The 13,127-nt window shown below is 42.7% G+C and overlaps 1 protein-coding gene across 3 annotated transcripts in view; it reads left to right on the top strand.

The window, feature by feature from the left end:
- ccdc82 (coiled-coil domain containing 82) overlaps window positions 1-12,850 on the top strand; it is a 50,693-nt gene extending 37,843 nt beyond the window's left edge. Inside the window, exon 8 of one of the 3 annotated variants that reach the window (XM_055637329.1) lies at window positions 12,126-12,850. In XM_055637329.1, coding sequence (XP_055493304.1) covers window positions 12,126-12,194 — 69 coding nt within the window. In that variant the 3' untranslated portion in view covers window positions 12,195-12,850. The remainder of the gene's footprint in view (window positions 1-12,125) is intronic. The other 2 variants (XM_055637328.1, XM_055637327.1) reach the window with 2 other exon arrangements.
- Window positions 12,851-13,127: the final 277 nt, after the last annotated feature.

Here is a 13,127-nt window from a genome sequence, read left to right as displayed (position 1 = left end):
ACGACAGCCAACCACATTTTTCCTGTATTCTTTGGCAGAGTTTTATACAGCTCTGGCAAACAAATCTTGACCAGACTGATCCAAACCGGGTTCCCAATTGCCACTGATAGGTACAAAAAGCTGGAGAAACTCAACGGGTCAGACAGCATCTCTGGTGAAAAGGAATATGTGACATTTTGGGTTGAGACCCTTCTTCAGACGGAAGAATTCATCACATATTCCTTTTCACCAGAGATGCTGTCTGACCCGCTGAGTTACTCCAGCTCTTTGTGTCTATCTTTGGTTTAAACCAGCATCTGCAGTTCCTTCCTCCATACTCCCAATCATCACTTCCTGGGTGGCTTCAGCAAGAACCTCCTCAACAATAAGCATCCAGAAATACCAATTTAAAAGACCTTGCAAATAAAGAAGTTCATAAGACATCAGAAACACTGTAAACCCTTTCCATGTTTCCTCTCAGCCATGATCTTAGGAAGTGGCTATCAAAAGGTCAACCCTATCATGCGATCAGCTACTGGAGATGTCTGCTATCAGTGTGTGCCTGCTGCAAGATGGAAATCCTCCAAGGGGTGTGGGCTTCTGAAAAAACTCTGTACAGGTGCCAAATTCTACATGATAGAAAGTTGTGAGTGCCCTTTATGAGAGCTCACATTGCATGCAGTTCAGCCAAATACCATCTGGGTTTTATTGCAAAAATGACTAACCATAATCAAAGGTTTCACATTGCCAGTTGAGAATCGTAGATACAACACATAACAGACCCTTCGGCCCACCAAGTCTGTGCCAACCTTCTACACATTAACAGCAATCCTACATTGATTGCATTTTTAATTCTCCCCACACACTCTCCCTCCCAGATTGTACCACACACCTGCATACTTGGGGCAATTTTACAGTGGCCAATTAACCTGCCAACCCACACGCCATTGGGATGTAAGAAGAAACCAATGCATTCTCGGGGAGAACATGCAAACTCCAAGCAGACATCTCCCAATGGTAGAATTTAACCCAGATCTCTGGCTCTCCTAGTTTTGCCACCATGTTGAATTTTTCTCTCCTTTAGGGAGAGATCTCCCTTGGGAGACCAGCAAAATGGCAAATCTTTGGAGTTTGGCTGAGAACAGTGCAGGCATCTGAATTAGTTTGTGACCTCTGAAAGGCACAGGCATAAGGTTGTGCAAGTCCCTGCACTGCTCTCAAAGTCAAAATCAGTCGATCTCACCATACCTCATGAACATTGCAGTTTGTCTCTGGTGGCCTATGCCCATCTGACCATTTCAAGATTCAAGGTTCAATTTATTTGTCATTTGGACCCCTTGAGGTCCAAACGAAATGACGTTTCTGCAGCCATACATTACAAACAAATAGACCCAAGACACAACATAATTTACATAAACATCCATCACATTGCTGTGATGGAAGGCCAAAAAAACTTATCTCTCCACTGCACTCCCCCCCCCCCCCCCCCGATGTCAGAGTCAAAGTCAAAGTCAAAGCCCCCCCGGCTGGCGACGGCGATTGTCCCGCGGCCATTAAAGCCACGCCGGGTGATGCAAGGTCGCACACCGGGTTCTTGATGTTAGAGCCCCCGGCGTGCGCTCGCAGAGTCCCGCAGCCATTCCAAGCCGTGCGGGGCGGTGCTGTAAGGCCCCGCTCCAGGAGCTCTTCAACCCCGCAACTCGGGCGAGAGAAGTCGCCGTTGCGGGAGCACTGAAAAGCGGTGCCGCCGTCCGCCAGACTTTCAACGTCTGCGTGACTTCAGTGACCATTCCTTTACATGCATCTTTTTTAATAAAGAGACTGTCTCTGGAGTGTGCTGTTCTTCAGAAACCTGTGCAGGCTTCTCTGTCGTCTTTAGGCAACTCTGTCCCCCAGCACACAACATTGTAGCTTGCACTCATTCTTTGTCAACACTCCTCAATCATTTAGTTTAGTGGAAACAAGCCCTTTGGCCCACTGAGTGGTGAATTTGTGAAATTTTCTGCCACAGAAGGCAGTAGAGGCCAATTCACGGGATGAATTTAAAAGAGCGTTAGATAGAGCTCTAGGGGCTAGCGGAATCAAGGGATATGGGGAGAAGGCAGGCACGGGTAATTGTTTGTGGATGATCAGCCATGATCACAATGAATGGCAGCGCTGGCTCGAAGGGTCAAATGGCTTCCTCCTGCACCTATTTTCTATGTTTCTAATTGTTACCCGTACACTAGTTCTATCCTACATACTAGGGGCCAATTAACCTACAAACCTGTGGGAGGCAACCAGTGCGCCCGAGAAAACCCACACAGTCACAGGGAGAATATGCAAACTCCGTACAGACAGCACTTGAGGAAGGATCGAACCTGGGTCTCTGATGTGTTAGGCAGCAGCTCTACCACTGCGTCGCTATAACCGAAGGGCTGCTAGTTGTATTGTGGTTTGAACCTTTCTGTGGATAGAGCTGTGAGGAAAATGATCCCAATGCAGGATAGTAAGCCACTAACACCTGTTGTTCCTGAATCACAATGGAATTATGGAAAGGATTCCATCAATGCTTTCTGGAACCGGTGTTATTGATTTTCGTGAGATTTTTAAAATAGTTTCCAAACTGTGTTAGGGAGATTGTTAACATCGGATAATGCCAGAAAAAATCAGTACCTAACTTTCTGGGCTTTGTTTTGTTGAGAAAGTAAATCCAGAAATAAAATATTGAGATTCCAGGAGAAGAAAGTTTTTAGACTATATTATTATTTGTTATTTGCACTATATTTGTTATTTATTGAACTTTTTCTTTTTTTCTCTTCCCCCGTTATATACTGTATTTATATATTCACATATTCTGTTGTGCTGCAGCAAGTAAGAATTTTATTGTCCCATCTGGGACATATGGCAATAAAACTCTCTTGACACTTGACTTGACTCTTGGGAATTGGTAGTGATTCATGGGTTTAGGTGAGAATAAGACAAGTTATATTTAGAAAATTACAGGCTTGATGATAGATTAAAAGATTACATTCTAATTGGGGATTTACTTCTTTGGTACACTAAAATATAATGTAGAGATTAATGTTTGTCAGGAGTCAGGTCAGAATATTCTAAACATAAACCAAGCAGGAAGAAAGGCAAAATATTGTAACTTTTAAAGGATGATCTCTGCCACTCATTGTTTTTCTTGGTTCATAAACTACAATGTTTGTGAGATGTTTTATAGCCCTGTCCCACGGTATGAGTTCATTCCAAGAGTTCTCCCGTGTTTGCCCTGATTCAAACTCGGAAATTTACGGTAATGGCCACTTGTCGGTACTCTGGGCTCTCGTGGACATTTTTCATCATGTTGAAAAATTTTCACGAGTCTTCTCGTGCTTACCTGCCATCAGCGAGTCTTCCCGAGTACCTGCCGTTAGCGCTAAGAGACGTCCCCAAGCTCCGACGTACCCGCTACGTTCATTCTCAGTGCTCAGCACGAGTCTGATTTTTTTTAAAACTTGGGAGAGCTCTTGGAATGAACTCGTACAGTGGGACAGGGCTATTAGTCAAATAACATGATCTTCTATAAGGTTACGAACAGCAGTTGTTTCCAATACCTCGGTACAATTGAACAGGTATTAGACAGTAAACCAAAGGAGTCTGAAGAAGGGTCTTGACCTGAAACGTCACCCATTCCTTCTCTCCAGAGATGCTGCCTGTCTCGCTGAGTTACTCCAGCATTTTGTATCTATCTTGGTTTAAACCAACATCTGCACTTCCTTCCTACAACAAGCCAAACAAAATGATGTGTGTCTAAATCGTTCAGTTCCACTGAAACATTGAAAAATCACCTTAGAAAAATACTAATCCTGTCAGCAATGAAATGATTATTCACAGGTATTAGTCCAAAGGTTTTGAAGATCTTTACCTGAGGGTCAAAGAGTTAATCAGATTATGAAGAGAGGTCTGGTAATACACACATTCTCGTTAACGGTTTGAGATGACAGCAAATTTTCCTTTCTTATTGAACAAATGCTGTGTAAGTTGACAATCATTGCTTGAATAGCAAAGTATATTTTACGTAAGCACAGTAAGTAATTTTAAGCTTTTTCTGTCAAGTTTGGAGTCTGAAGCTTGCTCTGATTTACCTTTGAATGTAATTGCTGGGTTTTCATTTCTATGCTGGTCACCCTGTGATGTGTTCACTTTAATGAGCAGACAGACTAGCAAATGTAAAAGGAGAAAATCTCAGACAGTTTGATAAGCAGTGCTTTCATCTGAGTGCCATATCTGTAAAGCAAGACTGTGTAGAAACATTAATCAATCTGCACCTTGAATATTAACTCATTGTTATACAACCTAGTTGGTCAATTCCAATGCCAGATCTTGTCATAAGGAATAGGAGTAGAATTAGGCCATTCGGCCCATCAAGTCTACTCCGCCATTCAATCATGTCTGATCTATCTTTCCCTCCCAACCCCATTCTCCTGCCTTCTCCCCATAATCTCTGACACCTGTACTAACCAAGAATCTATCTATCCCTGCCTTAAAATTATCCGCTGATGGCCTCCACAGCCTTCTGTGGCGAAGATTTCCACAGATTCACCACCCTCTGACTAAATACATTTCTCTTCATTTCCTTCCTAGTCTTTAATTCTGAGGCTATGACCTCTAGTCCTAGACTCTCCCACTAGTGGAAACATCCTCTCCACATCCACTCTATCCAGGCCTTTCATTATTCTGCATTTTACAATGAGGTCCCACCTCTTTCTTCTCAACTCCAGCGAGTACAGGCCCAGTGCCGACAAATGCACCTTTCCTAGAAGGATTGCAGGTGTTCACTAAGATGAATCACTACCCTCTTCTCAAGAATGGCAATAAATGCTGGCCTAGTCAATGACACCTGCAGCCTGGTAAATGAGTCATAAAAGTTTCAATGGTCTTATATTGTCACATGTACCTGTTAAGGTGCAGTGATATGCAAATTACCATACAGCCATATAAAAAAAAAGCAACAAGACACACAAATACATAAAAGTTAACATAAACATCCACCGCAGCGCATTTCTCACTGTGATGGAAGGCAAAAAAGTCCAATCTTCTTCCTCTTTATTTTCCCATGGTCGGGGCAGTCAAAGCTCCCGCAGCCGGTGGTCAAAACTCCCACGTGGGGGCGGCTTGGAATTCCCGATGTCGTTCTCTGACCAAAGACTGCGGGCTCCGCGATGTTAAAGTCCTGTAGGCACCCGCGGTGGAGCTCTCAAAAGTCAGTCTCCAGCAAAGGCCACCAACTCCTCAATGTTAGGCCGCAGTGCGGACGGAGATATGATACGGAAAAATAATTGCATCTCCATCGAGGTAAGAGATTAGAAAAAGTTTCCCTAACCCCCCACATAAAATAAGCTAAAGAACACTAAAAACATACATTTAACACATACTATTTAAGCACAAAGAAGGAAAGGACAGACAGACTGTTGGCGAGGCAGCCTTTGCTGGCGCCACCCGGTAATAATAAAACCAAATAAAATGTTCTGACTATTGGATAGGATTTGCCAGACACTGGACAAACAAGCACTGTGAATAGTGTAGCAAGACCTCAAAAACTAAATTGAAATGTGTTCCATAATATGTTAGAGGATATTTCTGCATGAGAAGAGACTCAGTGTAAGTTTCATGTTCTTGATGGTTTACAAAGGGAAGAATGGGGTTGAATAAAGGCTGTGCACTTTCAAAGTAGTCAATTCTCTGCACTGACAATCATAATCATAATTATCATAATCATAATAGTGCTTTATTAGCCAAGTATGTTTTGCAACATACGGGGAATTTGATTTGCCATATGGTCATACCAATAAAGAGCAACATGACACCCATATAAATGTTTAACATGAATATCCACCACAGTGACTCCACATTCCTCACTGTGATGGAAGGCCAAAAAAAGTTCAATCTTCTTCCCTTCTTGTTCTCCCGCGATCGGGGCCTCGAACCTTGCGTTGACGGGACGATCTTTGCTCCTGCAGTCGGCGGTCGAGCCCTCCGCTTCGGGGGGGATCTCAGCTCTCTCGCACCAGGCGATCGGACCCCGGCTCGGGGCTGGTCGAACCTCCTGCAAATTTGGAGCTTCCCGACATTAGTCTCTACCCGAGACTGAGAGCTCCTCGATGGTGAAATCTGCAGGCCGTGGTTGGAGCGTCGATCCCAGGCAAGGGATCGCAGGCTCCGATGGTCAGCCCACGGCCCCGCGTTGGGGCTCAAAGTCAGTCTCGAGCAAGGCCGCCAGCTCTATGATGTTAGGCTGCAGAGCGACCGGAGATACGATCCGGAAAAAAATCGCATCTCCGGCAAGGTAAGTTGGACAGTGTGGGCAGGTTGGGCTGAAGGGTTTCCACTATGTGACTAGAACTACTATTGGATTTGTGGAAGAGTGATTAATGCCATAAATCTCTCAAGCTATGCAACTGTGTGGAAATGAGTAGGAAAGAATGGCAGATGCTGATTTAAATTGAAGGTAGACACAGAATGCTGGAGTAACTCAGCGGGACAGGCAGCATCACTGGAGAGAAGGAATGGGTGACGTTTCGGGTCGAGTCCCTTCTTTAGTTCCTTCTTACACATAGTGCACTTTTTGTAAATGCATAGTGCATTTTTATTTCAGCAAACCTCTAAAACGAACATGTTCATTTGCCATTAAATTAATTACCTGTTACATCAACAATGCTATGTTAATTGACATTAATCCAGGGTGCTGGAAGAATTCCTATCCTCTTCTTGAATGACTCCCTTGAGACTTTATGCATCCACCTTCAGACCAATAAAATCATGCCAGTAGAATAACTGAATCTACAACAGTGCAAGAAAGAACTGCAGATGCTGGCTTAAATCGAAGGTAGACACAAAATGCTGAAGTAACCTCTTCAGTCTGAAGAAGGGTCTCGACCCAAAACGTCGCCCATTCATTCCTTCTCTCCAGAGATGCTGCCTGTCCCGCTGAGTTACTCCAGCTTTTTGTGTCGATCATCGGTTTAAACCAGCATCTGCAGTTCCTTCCACACAGTAACTCTGAGGGTCAGGCAGCATCTCTGGATTAGGTTTATCTACTGATATCCCAGGTGCTACTAGTTTAAGACTGTGTTCCATTTTGTGTCCTTGGACAAAGTTGTCCATGTTCATCTGCACCATTCCTTTTAGAGCAGTGCGTGAGGAATGATGTCACCACAAGTGTCCCTGATGCAGACGGTGCTTGGAGTTGCCATAGTGGCCCAACACCCGAAGAGCCTGACGAAATTTCACAATGGTGTGGTTTGACCCAGAGGTCATCACACGGTTTACTTCAGTTCAATTCAACTTTTAATTACGTCATGTGGATAAAAGTAGTGATATGTAATCAAATTATTTGGCATTATAAATTTGAGATACCCACAAGTAATTGTTTTGAATATCTTCCCATTGCAAATTGACAGCAGAATGCAAAGATTTTCATCACAATCAATAACTTCAGGACATTAACCTGTGTGGAAGTTGGCTACATTTTTGGTCAGGAAAGCTGCAAATTAATTTATTGTCAGTGAAACTCCTTGGATTGCCTAATAGCGGAACAATTTTAAAAATAAGTACAGTTCTTATCTCTGATCTCCATGGGGAATAACCTCACTGAAATCCACCAACTGGTTAAGTCACAACTGTAAACCTAGAACTGCTCAAAGACTGAATTGCTAATATCTGTCAAGGTGACAGCAGCAGGCTGGAGATGGCTATATTGGCAATATTATGCATTATTCAGTATTTGTACAGGGTATCAAACCTCTTGCACCATTGCATCCACATTCCAGGGGTTGACTCCACAGATTCCCGCAGCTCACTACTCCCACTATTTTCTCAGGACCATTCTGAAGACCTCATGACCCTACGAGAACGTAGATGTTTTCTCACCTGCTCAATCAAAGCTTCCAGTAACATATCTAGAATACTGGGGCCTGCAGTCACCTGAAATGTGCCATTTTTGTCACCATTCCCCTGATCATTTTCCATTGTAGAACAGTCACTGTAAGTGTTGCAGGCTGACTGTAAGTACTGGAGATTAATTTCAACTGCCCCTTTAACAACATTAGCCCCCCCCCCCCCCCCCTCCCTCCCTGATAATGTGTTTAAACAATCAATAGTGGTTGGTGCTGGTGGACGATGAAATCTTTCTAATCAGCAGGCAGCATGAAGTTGCCAGGCTGCCTACCTTGCAATCAACAACACAGGTTAATCAGACATTACAATCCCCCTGCTTACTATCAGCTCTTCCCCCACCCCCATACCCACAGCCATCGAACTGAAGATAATATGATCAGTCAATATTAAAATTAACTTTAAACTGGGAGGCAGTGCGCAATTCAGCCTAACAAACAAGTCATACCACAACTGCACCTGTACGACAAGGTTACTTAGCAATGCAAATCTTTTAAACAAAAATCATTCACCAGAAACAAAATACAACTAAAAGGGGAAAAGAAAAACTGACTGCTCTTTGCAGAGAAAAAGCATGTCTTGAAATTCCCTATACAGGGTACTAGTAAACCGCGGGACTAAATCAATTCTTGACAAAGAAGTTTGTGTGGAAATAGACCCTGGTCACAAGAAACATTGCAGCAGGTCAAATTATCAATGCTTCGTCACAAACCAAAGTAAGAAATAATATGCCTTTCACCAATGGCTGCCTGATAAATTGTTATAACTGGTTGTAAAAGTGAAATTACAGCAGCAGTTTAATCAAGATGGAGATTATTCCTGATGTTAGATGGTAAATTAAGAAAGTTTGTGGCATCTGGAGAATATGAATGCAATGAAAGAGGCAGTAGGTGATAAACAGTTAATCAGAATTAGATATGCATCACTCCTAAAGTTTTAAAATGCCATCATTTATAAAGAACCCTACAAATGCTAACTATCAGCGTTGACTTCTCCCAGCCTTATTGCTGTTATGTATATAATATCCCAGCCCCTCGAGCCAATCCACACCCTGTGTTCATCCACTTCACCTGTTAAATCTCTTGGATTTAAATAATTGCAGTTTAAACTCCCAGTCATTGCTCTCACTTTGTTTGTACATTCCGGTCCTGTCTGCTAATCTTGCTCTCTTTGATTACAGTAATTGAGTCCAATTTCTCATCTGCTCTAGGGCCCTGTTCTCACCTCACTAGTTAAACTCTCCCAAGTAGCACTAACAGATCTCACTCCCAGGATATTGTCCTCGAGATCCCAGTGACCCAAGAACCTGAATCCCTTTCAACTGAACCAGCTGCTCAGCCTTGATATGACCTAGTTCTGCCCTCACTACCATGTGGCACTGGGAATAATCTCGAGACTGCTACCCTTGAGTGCCTGCTTTTAAACCTCTTTCCTAACTTCCTGCAGTCACCCACGGAACCCCATCTCCTCTTATCCCCACGTCTCACTGATTCCTAGGACTCGACGGCTGCTCACCCTGCCCCTGGAGAATGTTCTGCAACTGCTCAGAGACATCCTTGATCATGGCACCAGGGAGACTACACACCATCTATGAATCTCGTTTATGGCCATAGAACCACCTTTTATCAGAAACCCCCTGTTCTGTCTGCAAGCATAACCCATCGTCTGTCACTTTAACACTACCTCTCAGTCTCACTCTGACCTCTCAGCCCTTGGACTCCTGCACTGTTCTGAAGAAGGTCAAACAGTTCAAGGATCAACATTGTCCCACCAGGTATCTCACAGCATTCCATATTCCACATGAAGTTTAACAATGTCAGATAATCACATTTATAATTCAGATTTCCAGCATACCTTCCACTTTGCTTTGGTTTATGTACCTGCATTTAGACTGCCTCTGCACTATGAGCAATTTGCATTATCTCTTTTAACATTTAATCACATCTTTCTACCTAATCCTAGACCATCCCCCGTTCTCGAACCTGCCCTATTCCGTTCTTTGAATATTACAATATATTTATCTCTCGCTTTTCGGATGAAACATTGCCATTTCTCCCAATACAGATGCTGCCTTCCAGTATCCCCAGTGTTTTGCTCTTACGTTTGATGAAATCAGGCAGCAACAGGTCTATTTATTATGAAACTACTTTAGTTTAGTTTAGAGATACAGCGCGGAATCAGGCCCTTCGGCCCACCGCGTCCGTGCCAACCAGCGAACCTTAATCACATTAACACACACTAGTGACAATTTACACCTATACTAAGTAGACAAACGCAAGCCAATCAACCTACAAACCTGTACGCCCTTGGAGTGTGGGAGGAAACTGAAGATCTCGGAGAAAATCCACGCGGTCACGGGGAGAAAGTACAAACTCCATACAGACAGCACCCGTAGTCGGGATCGAACCTGGATCCCTGGCGCTGCAAGCTCTATAAGACAGTTACTCTACCGCTGCGCCACTGTGCCGTCTGGTTTGATGAACTATTATTTTATTATTTGATAACCATATAACAATTACAGCACGGAAACAGGCCATCTCGACCCTTCTAGTCCGTGCCGAACACATAATCTCCCCTAGTCCCATATACCTGCGCTCAGACCATAACCCTCCATTCCCTTCCCATCCATATAACTATCCAATTTATTTTTAAATGATAAAAATAAAGTTCCCTTGTAAAAAAATCTGGGCATTTCCTTTTGTTGTGTTTTGTGCACTCAACCCCAGTGCGTGGGTCATTGAATTGCGAGTACCATGACTCCCAGGTGGCCCAAGTCGAATGATCGGGGAAAACCATGCTGTGGGTTGGGAATGCAGATTTGGCAGCGACTGATAGCATTGTTTCCCAGGATCCTGCCCTTCTCAGCTATTCTGGAATCAACAGTTATACCCCCTTTCCTTTTGCCTTATCAACATTCCAGAGTGATTTGTTTTCAAGCTGAGTTGAAGCCTGTGCAGTTTAATGAGAAGCATTTACTGGTACCAGAGCTGCCTTGTCTAATTTCACTTGGAAACTTGAAAGCCAGCTTCAATCTCTTGTCTCCCAGTAAATACCAGATCTGGAGTTTTGGCCATCAACCACTCTCCAATAACTTGCTCATGTTACTAGTTCTGGGACAGTGAGTGGGAGATTCATCTGTTCATTTACGAGCATTTCAATTGCTCATTTAATTCTCATCCACTGCTCACATGCGTATTAACAGTGAGGGGGCAGGCACCTGAGATTAACGTTTTCCCTCTTGCTAGCACAAGAGCTGAAGGAAATTGTAGAACCGTATAGCATTTCAAATGTGACACCTTGTGGACAATATGGTTTGGGCTTTAGCCACCATCTTATCTGGGAACAAAGGGCTCTCAGCCAAGTAAAAAAATGTGCTAATTCACTCTGACAGCTGATCTTTACAATGAGCTTCAATGCTAGGAAAATACTGTCTTAATGCTCTATCGGATATCAAGCTTGTATCGATTAAACCTGGGTTTATTGTGCATGTTTTATCGGTTAAACCTGAGTTTATTGTGCATGTGGTGAGCTCCTAATCTCAATGTTACTAATAGGAAAGATGCCAGGTTCATGCCAAATATTTACCCAGTGGGAAGGAGGGGAAATCAGTGTTCAATCACCCAAAGCCATCTTGAGTGTTTCCTTTAACAGCTGTTTATAAGAGGGAAATTCTGAGCATGTTTACCTGCTTGGCCCACTCAGCCAGATGGAAGTATCAAGCTTGTCATCTGTCTTTAATCTGAAAATCTCCACTGGTAACAACTGCAATATCGTGATTACTTTGTACTGTTTTCTATCTGTTTTATCCACAACCTAACTCATACTGTGCTTTTTGAGTTATCCCCACGTTTGTAGCATTGAGGAAATTTGCAGTAAGTCGTCACCTATACTTGTTGACAGAGTATTTTGCTAAGTTTGGGCAATGACAGAAATGTCCTTGCTTATATCTATGATAATATCAAATGTACATGAACATATATATCCAGGTCTATGTAATTGGTTTCATGTGTAAAATGTAATAACATGTCTTTTTAGACTTGCAACCGTGCTTGTGCTAGCAGGTGGTAACCTAATACTGTGATCATTAGTTCTCAGAGCAATTATTGGCTTAGTTGTTCAAAGCTATCTAGGGCAAGTATGCAGTGAACTTCCTTATTAATCATGTTCTTCCCCTGGTTTTGAATATAAAGCCTATTTTAATGTAGCTTCCTTTTCTTGCATTTCAGCAATATAAGCATCTTGAAACAATTCTCAATGACGCTGACAAATTCTGCGAAGAGAAGCATTATGACTAAGAGAAAAAGAAGAAAATGAAAAAAGGATGTTACATTTTATGTTACACTTTCCAGCACTTGCATTCCCTCTCCGCTTTGGATTTTTGGACCAATCCTTGCCACATGCTGCTCCATTGCTTTGCTAAAAGCAATTGGCCGATTAAAAGGTCATCTGCGGGACATAACTTCACCATTGCCTTGTTATGAAACAGAGTCCTCGCGGCAGTGTTTCTGACCTATTTTGTAATATAATGCAGATATGCTTTTTCTTTTCAATACGAACACATAGACCTTTGACTGGTTTAATCTGAGTGTTCTGTAGATGCGGTTGAAGACAATTATGTCTGTGGTATACATTGCAATCACAGAAAAACATTCTATGTCAATCATTTGTAGTTATTGAGAAATACATCTACAGTTAAAATAAAAACCTTTTAAGTCAACAATCAACAGTTTTCTGCACAGACCTCCTCTTAGGTGTGGGAATCATAATCAGCAGCTGTGTTCAAGGAAAGAGCTACAGTCAATGGTAGATAATTCCCCAACTGCAAAAGAGACATTCTGAGGGCTAATCACCTACCACTATGTAATTTCTACAGTGTGTGCAGGGACTTGTAGGTGTAATTCCTTGCAAAATGGGACAGATATTCTGAAGAGGATGAGATTCAATTCCATTCAATTCAACTTTAATGTCATCGCACAAATACAAGTATGAGTACAACGAAATGCAGTTTTGCGTCAGTCCGTAGTAGTTGTACATAAAGAAAACAAAAAAAAATAAAAAGAGGTAAGATACAGAATAATCAAGAAATACAGAATAATTAAACAATGGGGACGGAGGGACCAGAGAAATCTATCGGCGGGACTCCGAGTTCAGCAACGTGATTGTGTTGTTGTAGAAGCTGTTCCTCATCCTACTAGTACGTGACCTGAGGCTCCTGTACCGCCTCCCTG

The sequence above is a fragment of the Leucoraja erinacea genome, chromosome 6 (genome assembly GCF_028641065.1).
Source record: "Leucoraja erinacea ecotype New England chromosome 6, Leri_hhj_1, whole genome shotgun sequence".
In the NCBI taxonomy this organism is placed as follows: Eukaryota; Metazoa; Chordata; class Chondrichthyes; order Rajiformes; family Rajidae; genus Leucoraja; species Leucoraja erinaceus.
Note: the sequence above shows the minus strand (reverse complement) of the source record. Positions and strands in the feature narration are given on the sequence as shown.